Source organism: Dreissena polymorpha, chromosome 5 (assembly GCF_020536995.1).
Source record: "Dreissena polymorpha isolate Duluth1 chromosome 5, UMN_Dpol_1.0, whole genome shotgun sequence".
NCBI lineage: Eukaryota > Metazoa > Mollusca > Bivalvia > Myida > Dreissenidae > Dreissena > Dreissena polymorpha.
This window is the reverse complement of record NC_068359.1, coordinates 101,303,155-101,328,597: the sequence shown is the minus strand read 5'-3', so window position 1 is coordinate 101,328,597 and position 25,443 is coordinate 101,303,155. Positions and strand designations below refer to the sequence as shown.

Sequence of the window (25,443 nt, the reverse complement as noted above, 5' to 3'; positions counted from 1 at the left end):
CCGTCTGTTTGCTGTTCTTCTGTGCGTCTGAGTAAAGTTTGTGATATGCATATCTACACAAGTATAAGACCTTCACCCTTGAAACTTAATAAGATTATTGCTTAACACGTAAATTTGTGCACCTGTGGTTTTCCATTTGCTTTCAATATCTTAAAGCAGAGTAATGGCTCTCAACTTAGTAAAATTATACTTTAAAAAAGTTTGCGCATATCTATTAAAGTATAAGACCTACAGTCTTGACACTTCAAGAAAGAAAAGACCTACAGTCACTGTCTTGAATCTTTTTAGCATTATTGCTCACTATGTGAAGTTGTGCATCTGAGTTTTTTTTATGCCCCCCTTCGAAGAAGAGGGGGTATATTGCTTTGCTCATGTCGGTCGGTCTGTCGGTCCGTCCACCAGGTGGTTGTCAGACGATAACTCAAGAACGCTTGGGCCTAGGATCATGAAACTTCATAGGTACATTGATCATGACTCGCAGATGACCCCTATTGATTTTGAGGTCACTAGGTCAAAGGTCAAGGTCACGGTGACCCGAAATAGTAAAATGGTTTAGGATGATAACTCAAAAACGCGTAGGCCTAGGATCATGAAACTTGAAAGGTAGATTGATCATGACTTGCAGATGACCCCTATTGATTTTGAGGTCACAAGGTCCAAGGTCACGGTCACCCGAAATAGGAAAATGATTTTCGTATGATAACTCGAGAACGCTTTTGCCTAGAATCATGACACTTCATAGGTACATTAATCGTGACCCGCAGATGACCCCTATTGATTTTCAGGTCAAAGGTCAAGGTCACAGTGACAAAAATCGTATTCACACAATGGATGCCACTACAACGGAAAGCCCGTATGGGGGGGGATGCATGTTTTACAAACAGCCCTTGTTAGTTAATACTTCATTATGCAAAGTTATATTAAGCTTTGATGTTTAAAACCATCAACTTCCATGTTCTACAAGTTGTTAATGCATTGTATTCATTAAATTGATCTCAGCACTAAATACTTTTCATTTTTTTCGATGGTATTGGTAACTCTGCCCTGCCTTTATTTAGATTGATCTCGGTACAATTTATAAACATTTCATTATCAATAGCACTTTGCTTTTTGAGTGGTTACTCCTCCGTTGTTATATGAATAATTTAGTGAAAATGTTAAATGTGTTTAAATATTGTTCCAAAATATTTTATAACACTCAATAGTGATGCCATCAGATTCCGGACTTTTGTTATTTGGCATTTTTAAACGAGCTTGTCAATATTCATATTCAGTTTGTAATCCTTCACATCATTGTTATCTTTTCCTTTAAAGCATAATGTGTTATATTAAACAGGTTGTTTTTTTCAACATTCTTTCGTTTATAGTTTTCCGCAAAATAGGCTTCTCCTATAATTTGACTTTTATTTGTTATGTCTTTGCCATTAACTACTAGTCTGTGTATAGTTTTGAGTTTGCTACTACGTTTTAAAATGTTTGCACAGTATTTTGTATTGTTTTCATTGTGTTCAACATGCTGTGCCCATGCTCAAATTAATATGCCGTTGAGGTGTGTGTGATAAATTTCTTCCATTATTTTTTTGGTGTGTGAAAATTTCCATCTTCAATGGAGGTGGTATAATTTGTGTTTCTTTTATGCATCTGTTTTTCAAGTGCTTCAATGACTTTTATGGCTTCATTTTCAAGTTTGTGTGTTTCTTTTTTTTTTTAGCTTACCTGAGCACAACGTGCTCATGGTGAGCTTTTGTGATTGCCTTTTGTGTGTCGTCTGTCGTGCAGCGTCAACATTTACCTTGTTAACACTTAAGAGGTCATATTTATTGTCCAATCTTCGTGAAACTTGGTCAGAACATGTGTCCCATTAATATCTTGGACAAGTTCGAAAATGCTTCTTATTGTTGAAAAACCTGGGTGCCAAGGGGCGTGGCAGTTTTCCTAATATGGCTATTGTAAAACCTTGTTTAAGACTGTAGAAGTTACATTTTTTGTCCAATCATCATGAAACTTGGTCAGAACATGTGTTCCAATAAAATCTTTGACAATTTCAAAAATGATTCCGTTGGAAGAAAAACATGGCCGCCAGGGGGCGGGGCAGTTTTCCTATTAAGGCTATAGTAAAACTTGTTCACACTGTAGAAGTCAAATTTATTGTCCAATCTTCATGACTTAGTCATAACATTTGTTCTAATGATATTTTGATCGAGTTCGAATATGGACTAATTGGTTGAAAAACATGGCTGCCAGGTGGCGTGGCAGTTTTTCCTTAAATGGCTACAGTAAAACCTTCATAACACTCTAGAAGTCACATTTTTAGATCCTCACAACATGTTTCTCTATAAAATCTTAAATGAGTTCGAAAATGGTTCCAGTTGAATAAAAAACATGGCCGCCATTGGTCGTGGCAGTTTCTTTCGTTTAGTGTTTCGAAAAATAAGCTTCTTCTATCATTTGACTTTGATTTGTTACGTCTTTGCCATTAACTACTAGTCAGTGTATAGTTTTGTGTTTGTTTCTACGTTTTAAAATGTTTGCACAGTATTTTGTATTGTTTTCATTGTGTTCAACATGCTGTGCCCGTGCTCGAAGTACTATGCCTTAGGGCCTAACGGCCCTCTTGTTTTAAATGACGTGCATCTTATTGTTGTGTTAAGTATCTTGCCTTTAATTATTTCCTATAAGGTGTTTGGATTTGCGTCTTTGTTATCTTAAATTGTATTGGTTATTACCTGTTATATTTGTGTTTCATATTGTGTATTTTTCAAAAGCTATTATTTACTTTTATAAAAAAAAGGAACATTTTGAATAGCATAATTGAAAACTACAATTTCATAAACATATGGCATACAGTTAATCATAATGAAAGAAAATTCACCTGCCACTCAAACACAAAACCAGCAATATTTTGGAGTAAGATTTTTTTTAATATGCGAGTCTATTTGCAACATTATCGACACATGCAACATAAAACCAGGATTTATGACTGATCACTCTGTAGTTGAACTTTAACTGCATGAAATACAACCTGAAATAGCCCAAGGTACTTTAAAGATTTCCATTTCTTTTATCTCTAATAATGGGTTAAAAACAATATTGAAATCCTCTCCGACTATCTATGTTCGGACCATAAACGTTCATTAATGTTAATTGTGTTCCGTGCATTTTTATTCCCCTCTTCGAAGAAGAGAGGGTATATTGCTTTCCTCATGTCGGTCAGTCCGTCCGTCCACCAGGTGGTTGTCTTAGACGATAACTCAAAAACGCTTGGGCCTAGGATCATGAAACTTCATAGGTACATAGATCATGACTCGCAGATAACCCTATTGATTTTGAGGTCACTAGGTCAAAGGTCACGGTGACCCGAAAGAGTAAAATGGTTTTTGAATGATAACTCAAGAATGCATATGCCTAGGATCATGAAACTTCATGGGTAGATTGATCATGACTTGCAGACGACCCCTATTGATTTTGAGGTCACTAGGTCAAGGTCACCCGAAATACTAAAATGGTTTTTGGATGATAACTCAAGAACGCATATGCCTAGGATCATGAAACTTCACAGGTAGATTGATCATGACTCCCAGATGACCCCTATTGATTTTGAGGTCACAAGGTCAAGGTCACGGTGACCCGAAATAGTAAAATGATTTTCGAATGATAACTCAAGAACGCTTTTGTCAGGATCATGACACTTCATAGGTACATTGATCGCGACTCGCAGATGACCCCTATTGATTTTTAGGTAACTAGGTCAAAGGTCAAGGTAACAGTGACAAAAAACGTATTCACACAATGGCTGCCACTACAACGGACAGCCCATATGGGGGGCATGCATGTTTTACAAACAGCCCTTGTTATATCTATACTTGCTTGTCTGCCAATCATTATTACGTTCAAGTAATCCACTGTTATTCCTCTATGACTTTTACTCAGACAAGCGATGCATTGTTTATTGGTATGTTGTCCGCTAAGATAAATATCTCCGTCCCAACCACTTTTCAATGTTTTTTCTTAGGTATGTTTTAGGTGACTTTCCTGTATAAAAAAGACTTATATAACCTTTTTTTGTCCAACCATTTGAAACTTTTTGTGCAGTTATCTTTGTTTTTTAGCCCTTGTACATTTACAGTACATATGTTAATACTCACACAAAAGAACGAAAATTGCATGATACCATTCTTGTTCCAAACATTTTAAAATCATTTTGTAGAGCTAGATTATTAGTTAGTTCATTATGTCAAGTTATATTAAGCTTTGATGCTAAAAACAATTATCTTCCATGTTCTACAGGTTGTTGAAACATTGTGTTCATTAAATTGATCTCAGCACTAATGTACTTGTTCATTTATTACGATGGTATTGGTAACTTTGCCCTGCCTTCAGATTGATCTCAAAACCATTTTCAAACATTTCATTATCATTAGCACTTACCTTTCAAAATGCCATCATTGTCATTATATTGACTGAAAATAGTCTACCAGTCACACAACTTAATTAATATCTCCCTTTTTAGCTCGACTTATAGAACAAAGGTAGACGGCGTCCGCGTTTGTTTAGTTGTCTGTAATGTCAATTTCCGCAAAGACTATCAAAGATATCCTCTTCAAACTTACAATACTTGCTCAATTTCGCCTGTTTAGTCCATACTGACAAGGCTGGACCATGCTCTAACTTTGTGGTTCATGATTGGATTTACTTTATTTTTGTCCAAAACTCATTTACTTCAGTTTAGTCACTACACTTCTTACCAAGCACCCTAAATCTAGCCCCAGGCCTTCAGCGCCTAGGGCGCTTTGATTTATTAAGGCGTTTCCGAGATCTTAGCGGCGGTTAAGGTGATTTTCCTCATCATTTTTGTAGAATTACTGATTACAATCGAAAGAGTGCAATTAACTGCCGATTGGAGTCTAATTCTGTTATTTGTTAATTGGCCCTGTTTGATACGTATTGAAATAGATATGTCCCTAAATGCTCTTTGTTCTGATACTGCAAACACTTGTTTGGAAGTGTTAAAAAACGCGATTTGTTAATGTTCGAATTTACCGCGAGCGCGAGTTGGTGATTGTTATTAATACCTTTTTAATATTATGATTATTATTAATTATTTATGTTTTTGTTAAGGACGCGTTTTTCTTGCGTAATAACCTAATATTAATAGTTCATAGAGCTTGTTTTGGAGAATACGCTAGTAGTGATAATTGCACAGGTGTCTCTAGCCCAAATTGATCTTAATTGAGCGATGAAAAACCCTTGTTTCGCTTGTTTGGCTGGCTATGGAATGTGGAGGTAATTAGAGGGTCCTATTCAACTAATTTTCGTAGTCTGGATTGCGCTTTCTTAAATTTATAGATTTTAGGCTCCAAAGTCTTACCAAAATTATGATATTCTTTAAATTATTATGTTTCATCCGAATAGAATACTTAATCTGCTTTCTTTAGCTAGTTTGCGGGGTATGGATGATTCTATTCGTTAGAACCTACTAAAATTTGTATAGACTTACTTCTTACCCGTAGACGCGCCCTTCTTCTTGGTTCGATATCCCACACAATATTTATAGAATTCGAAGCAATTACACTAAGAGACTTAGTATGACCTGATATCTGGATACCCTAGTAATTACCTGTCATATATTTTTTTGTTTTAGTTTAAATAACATAAACACGTTAGATCTATTAAAGTTAAATAATTTAATTAATTATTTTAAGTCCGATTTATTAAATCCGTTCCTTACTATTATTATTTGGTGATTACTTTCACAAAAGCACTTTACTGATTTTAACACTTTCCCGGATTTAACTCCAAAAGACAGCTCAAAATTATATGTAATCTTCCCTTTTTTAATATTAACATGATATTAACCTTAACAGATTTTATAGTTAATCCAAATTCAATCGTAATCCAAATTATCCGATTTATCGACACGTCAGTAGATATTCGCACGTCCTATTCGCCCGGCAGTCAAAACGATTGTCATGTTGGTGATAGTGTCGAACTGTCAAAATATATAGGTTATTTTAAGGTAATATACATGTCTATATTATTTAATATTGTTAACGAATCAAGCTTATAACAAAGAAACAACAGTTTAAAACTGCCTCAATAGCTATGTTGTAGAGCATTTGCGTCGAGTGCATGAGGTTGTGGGTTCAATTCTCAGCCGCATCATACCAAAAACGTACATAAACGGTACCAGTTTCTACCTGCGATTAATGCTTACCACTTTGCAGGAAAGCATTGGTTTCTTCTCAAAAATGAAATGAGACCCTCGTGGTGATGGATTCCATCAGGAATGCGGTGTCGAGTTTGACTACTAAGTTGCCAAAACTTGTTTCAGAATCGACCTTAAATATATTTCTATAATCTAACCATCAAATATAATTAAACTATATATCACACAGATGCCGCCAAACAGTCTATTTTATAAATTCGAACAAGGCACGCGATTTGTCTTCTATAGACAAAGAAGAAAATCAAGTGTGGGTTATTCTGCAATAAATTATGGGCGGAGCTTAATGTTTCGAAAATAGTTCCGAATAAATAAAGAAAATATTTGGTGAAAAGTGGCATTACCACGCATGCAAAGAATGTTATTTGTTAAGAAACGTAATTAAGAAAACATTTATAGCATGTCAGCTTTTCAGTAGCATCAATAAACGTGACGTCATTTAGTTTCAACGGTTGTTGTTTTCAATGAAAGTGACGTCATTTGCAAAATATTTATTAATGAAAACGACGTGTTTTTTTTTTAATTCAATGACGTCACTAAATAGTGAAATTTGAACTAAGAAGGGCGGAGTATTGAAAAATATAGTTCACGTCCAAACGCTTGCACCAAGCAATCAGAATCGTGTTAGAATCGAATCGAGTATAGATGCTTCGCACTCGTGATTTGATTCCTACGCATCTATACTCCTTTCTGTGGGTTATTCGACAACAAACCATGATAGAAAAATATTATTTCTTAAATAAACATTGAAAAGGGGACCAATACCAGATTCCTCTTTGAACTTATGTATTACACAAAATCTCTGTCCCGTGGTCCCTTTTACTCTCGTACACGATGAAAGCCCTGTCGCTATTGTACGTCTTTGGAAGGAGAGGACACAATTGAACTAGGTTAGATGGTAAAAATACATTGGGCATAAATATCCCATTAATTGGGAATGTCACTGCACCACAAATTAGTTGAACGTAATCAAGCTGAGTTTGGTCTGTGTTCAATAGATAATGGAGGCAGACTTCCATGACAAATCAGAACTAAAGTTTAAACCTAAAACGTTAAAGAAAAAACACTAAATTAATAAATGCCATGTGAATTGTGCATTTGCATTTTTTTAACAAATTAATTGTTACAAATTACAATTAAGTCAAGAACCACTTATTGTGTGATCCAATGTGCTTAACACCTGCATCCATGAATATAACAAAAATGGTGATGGTATATTAAAATCTTAATAAATCCTTACCTTGGACCTATCAAGACTATGAAGTTAAGCTGGGCAGTAAGTTCTTCTACGATAACAGAAGGCAAGCTAACTACAATTTGTACCCTAACACCGGTTGGCTATGCGGTTCACTGCTTTAAATGGAAATTCGTTGTTAAATGTTAAATTGTTATTCGTCAACTCGTATTCTGTATAATTGTATAGTGTACACTTGTTAGATGCTGACTTGTGGCAGATTACTAAAACCGATTGTACAACTGAAAAAATATTCTAGATGCTACTGTAGTTTTTCATCGACTTCCTTATTTCATTTTCTGTATGATCTGTAGTTTTAGAAGTTACATGTTTGTATTAAAACATTTAAACCTTTTGAAGTAAGTCAACACATGTGTACTGTTGAAATCAATCGAATTAAAATAAAAATATCTCTGTATTCATAATTTATTTATTTGCATAGCAATTTTGTAGAATCGGAAGTTCCATACAACGTTTTACTCTTAACGATTGTACCAAACAGATATTAAAATGTTGCATTTATGCATTTTATAAGTGCTCTGTTTAACAAATGAGCTAAATATTCAACACGTGCTACATTTCTAGTGATGAATATGTTTGGCGGGCTTTCCCTTCCATAATATAGAGGTATTTAAATATTTTGCCAAGTGTGTTTAATATTTATCTAAACCCATTATGTGCTTGAAATAAAGTAGGAACAGTAAGGTTTGTAACACGTTTTGTCCAATAGTTGTTTATGTTTAAGACCTTACCAGTTTATTACTATGTTATGAACTAAAATTCCTCGTTTTTTCGTTCCATTACTGCTCTGTAAGTTAGAGATTTGAAACAGTTATAACCTATAATTCAACTATTATAATTTTTAAACAGAACAGCTACAAAAAATTATTAAACATTGTTATGCCTCTAAAATGATGCATATACCGGTAGTTTCTGCACAGTGTGGCAATTATGTTATTTACTAATCACCTGGGACCATGTAGGGCTTATCGGCTCACAAAAATACGTGTGGCTCATTATTGGCATTCTAAGAACACAATAGCAAACCTTGTTTGAGAGAACTCTCAGCGTCGCTGTCGCTACATGGGGTGAGCGCCTCTGGATTGAGCGTCCAGGTGTTGTCGCCGTCAAACGCCACCACGACATCACCGTCCTCGTCTACTTCCTCCACCGTACCCACCTGCCCCACCACCTGCAGGAGCACACACAACACTTAATTGTAAGACATTATGTTCCTTCACCGTACCGAATCGACCCACCACCTGGAGGAACACACACAACACTTAGAACTAAGACATTATGTTTCTCAACCGTACCCAATTGACCCAACACCTGCAGGAACACACACAATACTAAGGACTAAGACATTCTGCTCCTCCACTGTACCCACCTGACTAAGACATTATCTTCCTCCACCGTACACACCTGCCCCACCACCTGCAGGAACACACACATCACTTAGTTCTAAGACATTATGTTCCTTCACCGTACCCAATCGACCCACCACCTGGAGGAACACACACACCACTTAGTACTTCGACATTATGTTCCTCAACCGTACCCACCTGACCCACCACCTGCAGGAACACACACAACAGCGTTTGTGTTTTGCCAACTTGGCTAAACTACCGGTACACCACTTATTGGGAAGAAAGCGCTACAAACCCTGATATTGGTATATTCGCGTTGTGAAATCTTCAGATAAGGAATGATGAGTCTTTTTAAGCGCCTGGTACTTAAAGGGGCCTTTTCACGTTTTGGTTAATTGACAAAATTAAAAAAAGTTTTTTCAGAATCGCAAATTTTCGTTTTAGTTATGATATGTGTGAGTAAACAGTATAACTGAGCATTTACCATGCTCTAAAATATCCATTTTATGCATCTTAAGACGATTTGAAAACCTTAAAATTATAAAGCGTTGCAACGCGAAACGATTGAATAATTTGGAAAAATATGTTGTTGTCGTTATATTTTGTGAAAATACGAGGATTGCTTATATAGAGTAAAAAAATGCATCGCTCATAGCATGAACACGAATGGCCGAGTGGTCTCAGCGATATACTTTTACTCCAGGACTCCAGGGGTCAGTGGTTCGAGCCCAGTTGAGGGTTATTTTTTCTTGTTTTTTTTTTAATTGTATTCTTGTGTTTTTTACTGGAGCTTTTTAGATTCAATTTTTACAGCATTAAATCATTAAATGACAAACTTTAATACATGCCAAAATCTGAGAAAAGACCCCTTTAATTACACAAACGCATCAATTTATTCTTTTACAAGCCTTTTGGACGAAATTTTTCAATGATTGTTTTATTTTCATTTGCAGATAATTTGCGCGTTTGGAACGAATTTTACCACATTTTCCTTCTTTCTAGAATATTTTCAGTCTGAAAAATTTGTTTTGTTTTGCCTCGATTGGGAAACTGCCTTTTACGGGTACTGTATAAACAAGGAAAAAAATCGCCGCGCAATACTTACCACTAAGCAAATATGTTCGAGGTATAGAGTTGTATAGATGTTAAGTGACATGTATACAATGGTTTGAAGTTACGATGCGTATGAGTGAAATCAAATCTTCATAATGTGTTATATTGCTGGTATGTTTGGTGTATTAGACTACACTAGAGCTAGTGAGAATGGATGTTATCGGACAGATATTTTCGAGAAAGGTTTACCTGGTATTGGCCTGGGTGACAAATAGGATTGCGATGCTATGAAGATACAGTTTATTTACCCGTCTGTGATTTTGTGATATATTTCTGGGCAAATTGTGAGGTTTTGCAATGCTTTCAACCGGTCCCCTCCCCCCGGCCAATCATTTGCAGTGACTGCCACAAGGTAGTTTCACGAGCTTTATTCATGATTATGTCAGTTTGTTTTATTTTTCTGTACTGTTTTGTTAATTTCACTGACAAGCGGATTTCTGTATTCCTATATACGCTCGTATCTAGTAATACTGACAAAAAGGCGTAATGAATTTGCAACCAAAACAGTTCAACAGTCAAAAGGTTTTGATATCAATCCCATAGGCAGAGAAACCGGTATATTGTTGCTGTTTTTTTCCTAACAACCAACAGTGAAACTGTTTATTTAATTTACTGCAATAAAAACATTTCCAAACAAAAACTGTAAAGCTTTCCATTTCAATAGCGACCCTGAAGATCATTGTCAACTCAAAACTGTGGTGATATCCCATTAATTATCTCCTACAATAAAAATACATTTCCAACACCAAATTATCAACATGTCCCTTTAAATAATAAAAACAAAAATATCAGTGAAACTGATGGATGCTGCCCGATGATGCGCTTTGTCAATGTATGTGTTAATAAACACCTAAAAAATCTATTATAAGCCTCGGTGACCTTGACCTTGACCCCAGTGACCTCAAACCTCATCAAAAGGTAGAGGTCCATGCAAGGTACCTGCATGCAAAATATGAAAGCGATTGGTAAAGTATTGAAGGCGCTATGAGAAACGGTAGCAAAAGTGTGACAGAAGGAAGTCTATTATTAGCCACGGTGACCTTGACCTTGACCCCAGTGACCTCAAACCTCATCAAAAGGTAGAGGTCCATGAAAGTTACCTACATGCCAAATATGAAAGTGATTGGTAAAGTATTGAAGGTGCTATGAGAAACGGTAGCAAAAGTGTGACAGAAGGAAGTCTATTATGAGCCTCGGTGACATTGACCTTAATCCCAGTGACCTCAAACCTCATTTAAAGGTAGAGGTCCATGCAAGGTACCTACATGCCAAATATGAAAGCGATCGGTAAAGTATTGAAGGCGCTATGACAAACGGTAGCAAAAGTGTGACGGAAGGAATTAAGTAAGGAAGGACAAACTGGCAACTATATGCTCCGCCGAAATTTTATATCGAGGAGCATAATAAAATTAGGGTCTAAACAGTCAAGCTATTAGCAAAATATGAGATATTTATGTCTTAAATGTGTTGTTTCCGATTCTACCTTCTCCATCATTTCGTTCCAGCCGCAGCTCTCGTTCTGCAGCATCTTGAGGTTCTGCAGGCTGTTGGTGACCCTGGCCTTCTCTCCTGCAGCGAACGTGTGCACCTGAAAGAACACAAAACACATTCAATAAAGGTCTGCCTTTATCTCAGTAGGCAGACTAAACTAGACCAAATTTATAAATTGGTACCAACTATTTCGATCCCTCGATTCAGATGCAAGCGCCTCTTCTATTATCCCATTGCCTGACATTAACAAGCTAGATGAAAGTTTCCATTAGCCCTTACTGTTCGGATTCCTCGGTTTCGTACTTGAGGTACTTCCTTTAGCTCCTTTGAAAGACTAAGACAAAGGTAGTCTTATTCTATATTGGCCCCAAGACTCCCAACTACTGGATTTTTAGACGCTCGTTTTTTATTACAGTGGTTCTTCATTTTCTGGATAGGTATACAAAGATAAAGGTAGACCAAATTATAAAATGGCCCCAACTTTATGGAACCACCGGTGTTAATCGTAGTTCCTCATTGTGAATTTGATAGATTGAATAAATTTTTCGCGATTGCATCGTGATTGACCATAGCCTATATGAGGGTTGTAAGATGGCTTATTGGGTATAGTACAATACCAGAGAGGAACCTGGTTCTTTTAGTACTTGGTGTGAAGTACCAAGCATACTGAGCTTAATTCCGATATTTAAATACACGACATGGACTAATAAAGTAAGATATCAATGCATGGTACTTAATGGTGCATTGGATTTGCGAATGAAGAGTCAGTGTTCCAACCACTTATCGGACAGCCAACAGTATAGCGGGCAGTTATCAGTTGCAACTAAACAAGGGCACTCAACCAGCGCTAATGCATTTTCGAGAAAGATGGCTTAGAAACAAACAAAAATATATGAGTGAAATATCTCCTGCATGGCTCATATAATACGTAAAATTAGGAATTTTTGCTCAAAATAATCCTCGCTCTTGGAAGATGGGGTTTTATGAATGTACAAAAAGTGTTGTCCCAGATTAGCCTCTGTAGTCCGCACATTATATTCAGGGACGATATTTTCTGCCCAGACTGGTAATTTTTTTACAAGAGACTTCCTTTAAACCAAAAAAATTCCCTTAAAACATCATGTGTCGTCCATGATTAGCCCGTGAAGACTGCACATGTTCAACCGGGACGATACTTTATGCACATGCATTACGCCCTATTTTCCTAGAGTGCGGCTCAAAATCTCGCGGGTTCCAAGCCCCCTTTCCAGACTCGATTTTCTTCAACGGGTTTAGATCCATGGTAATCTTTACTTTCTCCCCAACGTTGAATCTCGCGGGCGTCGACGGAGCAGTCGTTGCGTTTTCAGCGGAAGTCGACGTCTTGGGCTGGGATTTCGGAGTCTTAGGCTGGTATCCATCGGTAGACCCCTTTGATGGCGATGTTGGCGTGTACCCGGTTGCTCCAAGAAGAGTGGGTTCCGGCTCCTGTGGGCGGGGGACAGGGACTATGGGGGCTACTGCAGCTGGGTGTGGTTCACTGCTGGCTTTCTTCGGTTGGCTGGCTTGATCCATTTCTATAGATGACAAAAGATTACAAGATGCAGACAGGTGTGTGGAGCGTTTACATATATAGACAATATCGATGTTCAGAAGGACATCACAGGGAGTTCGTATTACTAGTTCAACACAATGAGGGTCAAAATATTAATATCACACAATGTGAGCACGAAACCTATTCAGACCTTTGATCAGACTATACGAATGTGATATTATCTTCATTGGAAAGTTAGTTTTATAATACAGACATACAAGTTGGAAACAAAAAGCACAGACAAAGTCAAATAACATTTATTGTATATCGAAATATATTAATATTTAATATTACTTGTGTAAATGCTGTTGAATTTAAGAATAATTCGAACAAGTAATGAAGAACAGTTGAAAAGGGTCCGAAATACTGATTTTCAATAAATATTTAAGTGTTTGTTTGCCTTTTTTGTATATAAAAAATCGAAAGTTATTTATATGTGTCTAAAATCTATATTTTTCCGTAAGTAGAAAGTACCACAGACTCATTGATGTGCACTTCGAGGTATATGTGTGCCCCGGGGTCGAAATAGGGCGTGTCAAAGTGAGGGTCTCTCATTGTTTGTTCTTGTTTTTTCACGTGTTTCCGTGTTTTCACCAGTTATTTAACTCATCCATTTCTTGAATAGGCTAAAAGAAACATTCTTTTCCATGAGCAAATTGTACGCCAAGCACAAATTTGCAGTCCGTTTTGTCATGTGTTCAATGCATAAAATGTTACAAGTGTTTAATGGACCACACCCTCCAGCAAAAGGCAATATGAAATCTCAGTTTACCTCTGTAATTCATAAGGAGTCAAGATATATAAACAATGACACCGGATTCGTTTTTAGGGACATGAAGGCATAAAGATGTACACATCTTATTGTTTAATTTCGAGATAATTTAATGTCAACGACAGTTTTTGCATTAAGCCCTGTCCACCAAAAAACGCTCCTTTGGATTTGTCTTACTCGAGTGTAAGTCCTCTCAACGAAAACAGTCCTCGGAGTGTTGGTTAGTGTTCATAGTTTAGTCTATTGGTAAAACAAACGCAGTCGTGTCATGTCAATTAACATCAGTAAGATGTTAATATATATATATGTTTCTGTTGTTGACTTGTTAACTGCGTATTTCATTACAGTGTATAAGTTAAACAAAATAGTATTGGGTCTTAACATATATAGATCGTGACCACTCGATCGACGATTTCTGCTATCACGTTTGTTCACGTAAATATAACTCTTATCATCCTTTTATAGCTTCCTAAACAGAGTATTGAAAGAACATGTATCTAACTAATTTAACTATTTTTTAAACAATATCATTAATTTTAAGACGCTTCATCGCTTTTTACTGTCTCACGTGAAAGAGTAATTTCTAGTTATCGTGTCTGGTTCTTAAAATATTTACCAAAAAGTTCATTTTCTTCATTTTAAGGTTTACGTAATACCTGCAGTTGATGAGGTTTGGTACAAATAAGTAGCAATCATTGCTTCTTACAACAACGCGCTTTTTGCATAACTTGTTGCAGATTGGCTTGTAAAATGTTATGCATATAATATCATTTGCGTTAGATCAGTTTCATAAACAATATGTGCTTGTAATCAATAGTATTTAAACGAAATCAGGGATTCGGTTTCAAATGGCTTTTCTGGGTATTGCTCAATGTCTGTATATTTTAGCAGGACGGAGTTTCTTTTATGTTTTCTGTTCACCTTTCAAAAAAGGCAATGTATAGATAAAATAATTTCTGTCATCATTTTAATGTCTTTTGTTTTTGTATGTGATTAACTGTGTCGACTAAAACAACTAAACTCTGAGCTTAGTTGCCATCAACCAGTTGTTATCAGATTAAAGAATACGGTTAATTAAATGGCAATGGTTATTCTCATTTTTAGCAAAAATACTTGCTTCAAAAGAATTCTAATGTATAAGTACAACATTAAATAAGCGATAGTCTGTTCGAGCTTTTATTGAGAATCGTGCTTTCAAATATATTTTGTTAAAGTTAATCGGGCGACGCTGTTCAAACTCGTCAATGTGAGTGTAGTGTAACCTCGTGCAACTGGCGCCAATGTTTAAGAACAGAAAATAAATTTTCGTCAAAGAGTCGCGAAAAGTGATTCTGACGCGGAAAAGAATCCGATTAGATTCTACCGGAGCCGAAAGAGAAAAAGAAACACAAGATACCCAAATCTTCATTCGTGCTGAGTTTCGTCCACGAATAAGTTAATACGTTTTCGCGACTTACATAAAGAGAGCCCTAGAAAGAGAGCGGAAGAAGGATAGACCCCGGAAGAAATTAGGACCCCAATTCATCAGCTTCGTCAAGGAGGGTACAACAAAGCCCACCGCCACAATCAGTTCCAGATCTTGTATTCTGCAAGATGCAAACGACTGGGAGATGCGTGCAGACCTAAGGAAGAAACTAGTTTTTCCCGAGGAAGTAGCCAATACAACTCTCAGACCCGACATAGTGCTATGGTCAAAGGCGGCGAAGCGGGTGATCCTTGTAGAGCTAACTGTGCCATGGGAGGAGAGGATCGAGGAGGCCTATGAGCTGAAGAAAGCCAAATACCAGGATCTGGCATATGTATGCAGAGATAGAGGCTGGAAGACATGGATCTTTCCAGTGGAAGTTGGATGCAGAGGATTTCCATCACAGTCGGTGTGAAAGATGTTTGGAGCACTGGGCGCTGAAGGAAGAGTCAGGAAGACTACAATCCACGCCCTGGGCAAGGCAGCTGAACGAGCATCAAGTTGGCTCTGGTTAAGACGCAGCGAACCAAATTGGCAGCCATCGTAGACGAGGTAGTGATTGGCCATCACTACCTGCCCCGCCACCTTGAGGTTGTACCGAGCATAATTGGGCGAAACAACCTATGACAGGTGGAGCTTGGCTGATGACGTCTACGTTCAGCAGTTTAAACTGTATTATCACATCATTCACTTCTGGGTTACCAGTGACTTTCAGGAATAGGCTGAATGACAACCGAGAAAGACCGGTGACGCTGGATAGACAGCTGACATCTAGGAATAGACTAATGTTCGGTGTGCAGCGGGTTGGCAGCTCGCTGTACTGTCTCTGTGAAGAGACAACCATCAGAATTGCTACAACTGACAGACAGAAACAATACCCCCAGGGCCTTCCGAGAGGGGTGGGGGAATAAGGGCCCAATAGGCCGGATTCAGCGGAAACGACACGGCAAGAATTATGGACTTTGACTAGTGATCAGACGTCGTATGTCAGTGTGGGAAAGTTTGTAAAAACTATCGAGGGATGAAGATCCATCAAGGGAAGAGCGGTTGTCGGTTGGAGGGAAAGCCGAAGCATCGTGCAGGTGTTCCTGGTGAAACGAGGGAGATAGTCAGTCTGGTTGCCAACCACAGTACTGGTGGTCTCTCAGCTCCGGTTTTTGCTGTAACTGATGACAATTCTGAAGCTGAGGTGACTCAATCACTTGATGAGCTTTTTGGAGAGCAGGGGACCATACCAAGTATGACCCCTACAGAGCAGGGAGATGGAAGTGCAGAAGAATCACCATTGCATCCAAGCCCAGAAGAACTTGTCTTCCGAGATTCTTGGTGCACACCACCCGCTGCAGGAAGGAAAAAGGACAAGACCGTCCCTACCAAGGAGAAAACGCAACCGACTTCTGAAGAAAGAAGATCCAAGATCGCCTGGCCAGCTATGAAAAACAGTGGATTGTCATCGTTTGATGAGGATTTGGACCAAGTACTTCAGACAGGATCAGTCGATAGGAAGCTTAAAGCATTACCTTCGATCACCTACGCCTTAGGGAAGGAGAGATTTGGACTGGAGCAGAAAGCAAACCTCTCGAGACCGCCGCAGGTTCCAAACAGAAGACTCTGTGAAATAAAAAAACTCCGAGCAGAACTGCGATCCCTAAGGAAACGCTACAAACAGTCAAGCGAGGTTGAGAAGAAGGGAATAGTTAAACTAAGAGAAGAGGTTAGATCAAGGCTGAGGACACTAACAAACGCAGAGAGGCTCAGGCGGAAAAGGAGGGATAGAGCAAAGAAGAGAAAAGCCTTCGTAAGTGACCCCTTCAGGTTCACAAAGAACTTGCTAAGTGGAGAAAAGTCTGGGAAACTTGAAAGCAGTCAAGAGGATGTAGAAACCTTTTTTAGGGAGGTCCACTCCGACCCACTAAGAGAGGAACCCCTTGGAGAGTGCAGTAGAATCCTACCGGTCAATGACCCAGACTGTCCATTGAACATGAAAGAACCCACTTGGAAGGATATAAACGAAGTGGTCAAGAAAGCTCGCTCTTGCTCTGCACCAGGCCCAAGTGGCATACCATACAAGGTCTACAAGAAATGTCCAAAACTTCTCCGAAGACTGTGGTCACTCCTGCGAACTGTTTGGCGAAAAGGTACTGTTCCGTCATGTTGGCAAAGTGCAGATGGATGTCTGGCACCGAAGGAGAAGAACTCCAAGACCATCAACCAGTTTCGCACCATCTCGTTGTTGAGTGTGGAAGGGAAGATTTTCTTTTCAATCTTAGCTAAGCAATTGACGACATACATGTTGGAGAATGAGTATGTGGATATCTCTGTGCAGAAAGGTGGGATCCCAGGATTCTCAGGGTATGTTGAGCACACTCACTCAGCTACTCCATGAAGCTAGAATTGACCACAAAAACCTCACAGTGGTATGGCTAGACCTTGCCAACGCATACGGCTCAATTCCACACAAGCTTATTGAGACAGCTCTTCGACACTACCACATTCCAGACAGTGCAAGAAATCTCATTATGAACTACTTCAACGGTATCAACTTGAGATTCTCTAGCAACACGTTCACTACAAATTGGTTACAACTGGAGAAGGGGATTGTTACGGGATGTACTATCTCGGTGATACTGTTCGTGATGGGCATGAATATGATCATCAAGGCAGCGGAGAGAGAGTAAAGAGGGCCCAAAACAAACACAGGAATTCGTCTACCATCCAACAGGGGATTTATGGATGACATGACTGTCACCACTGAAACCCACATACAGGCTAGATGGATTCTGGCGGCCCTTGATGAAACAGCAACGTGGGCAAGAATGAGGTTCAAGCCGGGGAAGTCGAGAAGCTTAGTGGTTAGGAAGGGAAATGTGACAAGCCAGTTCAAACTGTGTATCCAGAGAGAAGAGATTCCCTCCCTAGAGGACAAACCTATTAAATGCCTAGGAAAATGGTTTGATTCCTCACTGAGAGACACGCATTGCCAGGACATGCTCAAACAGCAGGTAGCTGAGGGTTTGCAGAGAATAGACAAGTCGGAACTCCCAGGGAAGTTCAAAGCATGGGTCTTTCAACACGGTCTCCTGCCAAGAGTGATGTGGCCACTCATGGTCAATGATGTCCCTATCAGCACCGTCGAGAAGCTAGAGCAGAAGATCAGCAAGCACCTGAGAAAGTGGTTAGGCCTACCGCCATCCTTCACCAACATTGGACTGTATGGCCGATCAACAAAGCTCCAGATGCCAATCAGCTCTCTAGTAGAGGAGTTTAAAGTAGCAAAAGCACGTCTTATGCGTACCCTCAGAGACTCTGAAGATGGGAAAGTCAAAAATGCAGGAATTCAGGTTAGGACAGGGAGAAAGTGGTCAGTGAGCAAGGCTGTAGACTCTGCAGAGAGCAGTCTAAAGCACAAGGATGTTGTGGGATCTATCAACGTGGGAAGAGAAGGACTTGGCACCAGACAGACTCAAAGGTGGCAAAAAGCAGGGAAAAGAGAAAGGAGAGACCTGGTGCAAAGAGAAATCAGAAACGCAGAAGAGCAAGCTAGGTCAGCCAGGTCGGTCCAGCTTGGACCGCAAGGAGATTGGACGAAGTGGAGTACACCAGAGAGGAAGCTCACGTGGCAAGAACTGTGGACATATGAACCACTTCAGCTAAGTTTCCTCCTGCGGGCAGTATACGACATGCTTCCAACCCCCGCAAATCTTCAGCGATGGAAGCTGACAGAAGACCCCACTTGTTCTTTGTGTGGGAGTATAGGAACGTTGCGGCACATTCTGTCATCGTGTCCAACAGCCCTTGCACAAGGGCGCTACAGGTGGCGCCATGACCAAGTACTGAGAATGTTGGCCGACGCCCTAGAAAGAGAGCGGAAGAAGGATAGATCCCGGAAGAAATTAGGACCCCAATTCATCAGCTTCGTCAAGGAGGGTACAACAAAGCCCACCGCCACAAAGATGTTTGGAGCACTGGGCGCTGAAGGAAGAGTCAGGAAGACTACAATCCACGCCCTGGGTAAGGCAGCTGAACGAGCATCAAGTTGGCTCTGGTTTAGACGCAGCGAACCAAATTGGCAGCCATCGTAGACGAGGTAGTGATTGGCCATCACTACCTGCCCCGCCACCTTGAGGTTGTACCGAGCATAATGGGGCGAAACAACATATGACAGTTGGAGCTTGGCTGATGAGGTCTACGTTCAGCAGTTTAAACTGTATTATCACATCACCGGTTTTGATATAGGTACTTGGTAAATAACTAAGCGCTTGCTGGGATGGCATTATTTTCCAAATAGATACGAAACAAAAAACAGATACCAAATATATATTACGTATTAATTCACCCATAACCCTATCCCTTCGTGGGCGGAGTTAACAGCGCACTATCAATTGTGAAATTCTCTTTGGTGTGAATTTATTTGGAATACAATGTTCTTGCGCTTGTTGGCTCTCCAGTGGTTATTCGAAATACAAATAGGTCTGCATAGACACAGCAGTTACGGAATGTACCTAAAATAAGCAGTGTAACATTTCCGCACAATATAATATGTATGGTCAAAAAGTAAAAAATATCTTCGAAATATTTATCTGGAACCACACTCTTTAAATCTTGGTTAAATACTGGTGATCATGTTTTTTTTCCTTGCGACACCTTGTGTGTGGCTTAAATAAAGTTGATTATCAACAGAACTTTTAATATTCTGTTTAATACAATGGCATACTTTTGACACAGAATTTGTCCAATCTAGCGGTATCTATTACGTGTGCATGCGAAAGTTATTACATGCTCACTTGCGTACACTAGTGGTTTAGCATTTGCATGCCATTGTTACTATGTGATACTTATTACAATAGTGTTAATGTGATAGTACTACGTTCCCTCACCTAAGCACATTTGAAATATGCAAAAATGTGATATAATTCAAAAGTTCAAATGCTCATTAGGATTGTTTTTATTGCGACTTGAATTATATATTATTGAAAATGTGTGTCTGGCCTCTAAAGATGCATGTAAAGTCATCATATTGAAAGAATTTATAATGACTTGAATAATCTAAAAAACGTTACATTTCATCAAAAGGTTGAATCCTCATACTGCAGGGCTATCGCTATGTTGACATTTTCTTTTGCCTCAAATTAACGCCTTTTTTTGCAACTTTAAAAAAAGAAGAGCCATTTAGTTATATTTATCTCTGTGATAAAATATGCTAAACTATAAGTTAAATGCATCAGCCTATTAGCCCCATGACAATAACAAATTGTGACACTGTAATATTCGGCCGTGGGTATAATACTCTCTTTTTTGCTACTGCAGAACAGTATTAATATATATTGGAACACCCAATGGTGACTCGTACAATTTCCGACGGGATCTTGTGCAAAACCACGTGCCCAAAGATAGCGAAATAAAATGATATATGCGACAGACGAATAAGGATGGCAGTCCGCTATTTACATAAGATCATACAACATTCAATCTGCCACCTACATACCCTAGACATGTCTAGCGAGATAAGCAATGACTTATTAACTTGGTGTGTTCTTCTCGTCTAGTTTGAGTTTATAACATACCATCTGTACTAGCCATCTGACATCGTTCTGCAACATGTATCCGTTACTTTATTAATTAGCTGGGCTGTTTGTGCGTAGGATATTGCTTATAGTGGGATTTTGTTAATTTCGTGACCCACTTATTACATTGAATTTCTAACTAATATTTAATAAAATATTTAATTTAATAATATTGTATTTCGTTTAGTTTGTAATTTACTTTGTTACACTACATCTCTTAACCTGCTATTTAGATATATTTAATGATTGATGAGCCTCATAACTGCTGAATAATTTTCTATAATGGACGCTGAAATTGGTTGATGATTTCAACAGCAGGGGTTTTTTCATCATTTTAGGAATGGGTCCCTTTGAATTGGGAAAATTCTCGACGTGTTGACTATTATTGGCAAATAAGTGTCGCTGCTGTTTTCCTAAAAAATGCTTAAAATTGAGAATAGAAGTGTTTTTCAGTATTATTTTTAATAAAGTTGAATTGATATGGCTAGATGAGAAATATACAAAATGTTATAAAGAAACAAGAGCTGTCACCATAGGATGACTTATGCCCCCTATAAACGCTTGGTAGAAGTTATGAGCTTTTTTTGAAACCTTAAACGCAGATTTCGAAACCTAAACCCGGACCCTAAGTTCAAGGTAAATGTCACAAGGGTCAAAATTTGTGTGCGTATGGAAAGGCCTTGCCCATATACACATGCATGCCAAATATGAAATTGCTATCTGAAGCGACATAGAAGTTATGATCATTTTTCGAAATCTAAACGCAAAGTGTGACGGACAGACGGACGGACAGACGGACGGACAGACGGACGGACAGTCCGATCACTATATGCCCTCCTTCGGGGGCATAAAATTGTCCTAGCATATCAAAATTAATCAGAAAGCCACATAAACTAGAGAGCGGACACCATGCTTAATCCTTGAAATGCACTAAGTGACCCCGTGACCTAGTTTTTGACCCGATATGACCCATATTCGAACTTGACCTAGATATTGTCTTGATACAACTTCTGACCAAGTTTGGTAAAGATCAGATGAAAATTACTTCAATTAGAGAGCGGACACAATGCTAAATCATTGAAATGCACTAAGTGAACCCGTGACCTAGATTTTGAACCGGCATGACCCATATTCGATCTTGACCTAGATATTGTCTTGATACAACTTCTTACCAAGTTTGGTAAAGAATCAGATGAAAACTACTTCAATTAGAGAGCGGACACCATGCTAAATCCTTGAAATGCACTAAGTGACCCCGTGACCTAGTTTTTGATCCGGCATGATCCAAATTCGAACTTGACCTAGATATTGTCTAGATACAACTTTTGACCAAGTTTGGTAAAGATCGGATGAAAACTATTTGAATTAGAGAGCGGACACGAAAAGTGTGACAGACTGACAGACAGACAGACTGACAGACGAAAACTATATACCCCTTTTTCTTCGAAAGGGGGCATAAAAAATATATATTATTTTTCTTTGGAAACCTTCAATTGGAAATATTTAGGTCACATTTGGGAAAATATATATATAATTTTTTCAATAGGGAATGGGGCCGAATACCGGACCCGATTTTAAAAGAAAAAAACACTGAACAGGCTGCATTTCAATTCTATAAGACATAAGTAAAATAAAACCGTATGATTGTGATTTTTTTCTTGCACAGGTGTATGAACTTATAAAAAATGTAATTAAACCAGTAATGTTCAGTATCTTTTTTCATTTCCTTGTACATTTTCAGCAATTTAATGTTGAATCAAATGTAACCTTAGTTACAATTTCATTAATTTATATTTATTTTTTAATCATTAAACATCCCCTTTAACATCAACGATTACAAAGCCGACTTGTAAATGCGTCCCTTATTTATTGGCAATTTCTAGTGCCAGGAAAAGAGCTATATTTTAGCAGAGGTTACCTCTTCCCATTTTCTCATTCTCGTTTGTCATTATAATGATTCATTTAACTTTGCAGAAGCATATTGAAATAGCACAAGGCAATTAATAATCAAGGAATCATCTATGAACAATTTCAATTAGTCTAATGTCTCCTAAATGTTCTTTTAAATTTTCAACTTTGCATGACCTGTAAATGGGGCAACTAATGCAAGAGACTGCTCATTTGGCCACAACCTCTAAATGATTTCAAACGCCCGTTGTTTTTGCAAATGGAAAGATTTTATCACCACTTTTCTTTAACTTCCGCATTTTGCGATAATTGCGAATGGCAGTGGAAGCCCTGATACTGTAGGAGTTTGTTTGTTTTGAGTTGGATTCTGTAAAACATTTGTTTGTCCTCAAAAGGTAAAGTCCTCGTATTGTTGGAGTACACGGAGAGTTTTTATAAGTAGTATCAGCAAAGCAATTGTGTTAGTCAACAAAGTATAGTCATCATATTGTAGGACTTCAATATGAGTTTAAGTATGATGGAGTTGTTGTGAGTTGAATTCTGTAAAGCATTTGTGTTACTCCTCCAAATGTAGTCCTCCTATTTTTGGGATTGTTTTGAAGTGAATTATGCAAAATGCTTGTGTTGGTACTCAAAACGGTTAAATCATTATATTGTAGGAGGTGTTGTAACTTAAAAAGTATGTAACAAATATACCTTACCTTAAAATTATTGTTCGAAATACAGCAAAAAACAAACTATTTTAAGTGTCTAAGTATCTGAACATTTAACTGGTCAGCTGCGAACCCTTTATTTAAGATTGACTATAACTGTTTAGCCTTTAGCAACAACCAGACTTTGTTTTACATTACAAGTAGCATAAATGATTTGTATCCAGTTGGAAGCCCATGCCCCTCTGGACACATCCATTTATAAAAGTGCCTGGTATACGCGTTGTTGTTGAATCATTTAACGACAAAGCATGTTCTCACAATCTCTTGTTTTCTTTTTCATTATTAATGTTTAAGATACACACATTACACAAAACATATGGCCCTGTCAGCAAAGTTTCAGGGGCCAAGGTTGTGTTTCACCACTAAGGTGGTGGAAAAGGGACTAGGGCCAACTAAATTTAAATAGTTTTCTTTCCACGCTGCGTTAAAGTATCATATTAAAGACGTAAATATATAATATAATATAAATATATAATATAATATAATATACTACGCAGAGATAGAGATAGACATGGGGGGTGGGGTTTGTATTTATATTAAGAGTGATTTGGCTTTCTCAGAAAGAACTGATTTACAAAATGATAGCCTTGAAGTTTGTTGTATAGAACTATATTTTCCTAAAACAAAACCAATATTAGTGGCAGCATGCTACAGACCTCCTAATCAAAATGATTTCTCGGATATACTTGAAGAGGTTTTGTCTAAAATCAGGACAGACATAGAATGGTATTTGCTTGGAGACTTTAATATTTGTTTCAAACAGAAAAGATCTTTTTTATTTAATAAGTTTGAGGATATTATACGCCTTTTTGACTTGAAACAAATTATTACAGAGCCTACTAGAATAACACACATGACATCTTCTATTATTGACCTGATTTTATGTAATCATCAAAATAAGATTTTTCAGTCTGGAACACTTCCCTTTGTGGTAAGTGATCATTTACCAATTTTCTTTACTCGTAAGACTGTTAAAGGGGCCTTTTCACAGATTTTGGCATTTTTTTTAACTTATTCATTAAATGCTTTATATTGATAAATGTAAACATTGGATCATAAAAGCTCCAGTAAAATATCAAGAAAAAATTTTAAAAAAGGAAAAGAACATTGCCCGGAGCAGGTTTCAAACCAGTGACCCCTGGAGTCCTGCCAGAGTCCTGAAGTAAAAACGCTTTAGCCTACTGAGCTATTCCGCCGAGTACACATTCTTGACGTATTTTATACCTTATATAAGCAATCTTCGTAGTTTCACAAAATTTAACGACAAAAACAGAACTCTCCAAATTATTCAATCGTTTCGCGTTGCGTGGTTAATGTTCAGTATTACTGTTTCCTCACAAATATCATAACTAAAACGAAAACTTACGAATCTGAAACAACTTTTTTCAATTTTGTCAGTTTACCAAAGCGTGAAAAGATCCCTTTAAAGGTCAATTTAGTGTAAGTAAAAGAACCGCAATTAGGTCTCTTAAAAATTACAGTAAAGAAAGATTTTAAAGTTATTACAGGAAACCACGTGGGATAGTATTTTTACTGCCAGTACTGTGGAGTCCTCCTGGGATAACTTTAGAAATATTTTCCACAAAGTTTAAGACTCAGTTGCTCCAATAAAAAGTGTTAGACTCAAACAAAGGACAGAACCATGGCTTACTTATGATATTCTTGCATTAAAGGGATCTTTTCACGCTTTGGTAAATTGACAAAATTGAAAAAAGTTGTTTCAGATTCGCAAATTTTCGTTTCAGTTATGATATTTGTGAGGAAACAGTAATACTGAACATTTACCATGCTCTAATATAGCCATTATATGCATCTTTTAACGATTTTAAAACCTAAAAATTATAAAGCGTTGCAACGCGAAACGATTGAATAATTTGGAGAGTTCTGTTTTTGTCGTTAAATTGTGTGCAACTACGAAGATTGCTTATATAACGTATAAAATACGTCAAGGGTGTGTATTCGGCGAAATAGCTCAGTAGGCTAGAGCGTTTTTACTTCAGGACTCTGGCAGGACTCC

At 37.9% G+C, this 25,443-nt stretch overlaps 1 protein-coding gene and 1 long non-coding RNA gene across 2 annotated transcripts in view; one reads left to right on the top strand and one right to left on the bottom strand.

The window, feature by feature from the left end:
- LOC127882163 (uncharacterized) overlaps positions 1–25,443 on the bottom strand; it is a 61,098-nt gene that overhangs the window by 18,683 nt on the left and 16,972 nt on the right. Inside the window, exons 3-5 of the mRNA XM_052430638.1 lie at positions 12,725–12,987; positions 11,424–11,528; positions 8,505–8,649 (exon numbers count right to left, since the gene is read on the bottom strand). Of these exons, the coding sequence (XP_052286598.1) occupies positions 8,505–8,649; positions 11,424–11,528; positions 12,725–12,987 (513 nt within the window). The remainder of the gene's footprint in view (positions 1–8,504; positions 8,650–11,423; positions 11,529–12,724; positions 12,988–25,443) is intronic.
- LOC127882164 (uncharacterized) lies at positions 314–4,325 on the top strand. Its single transcript, XR_008050431.1, has 2 exons — positions 314–517; positions 3,347–4,325. It is a non-coding gene; the product is annotated as an uncharacterized LOC127882164 (long non-coding RNA).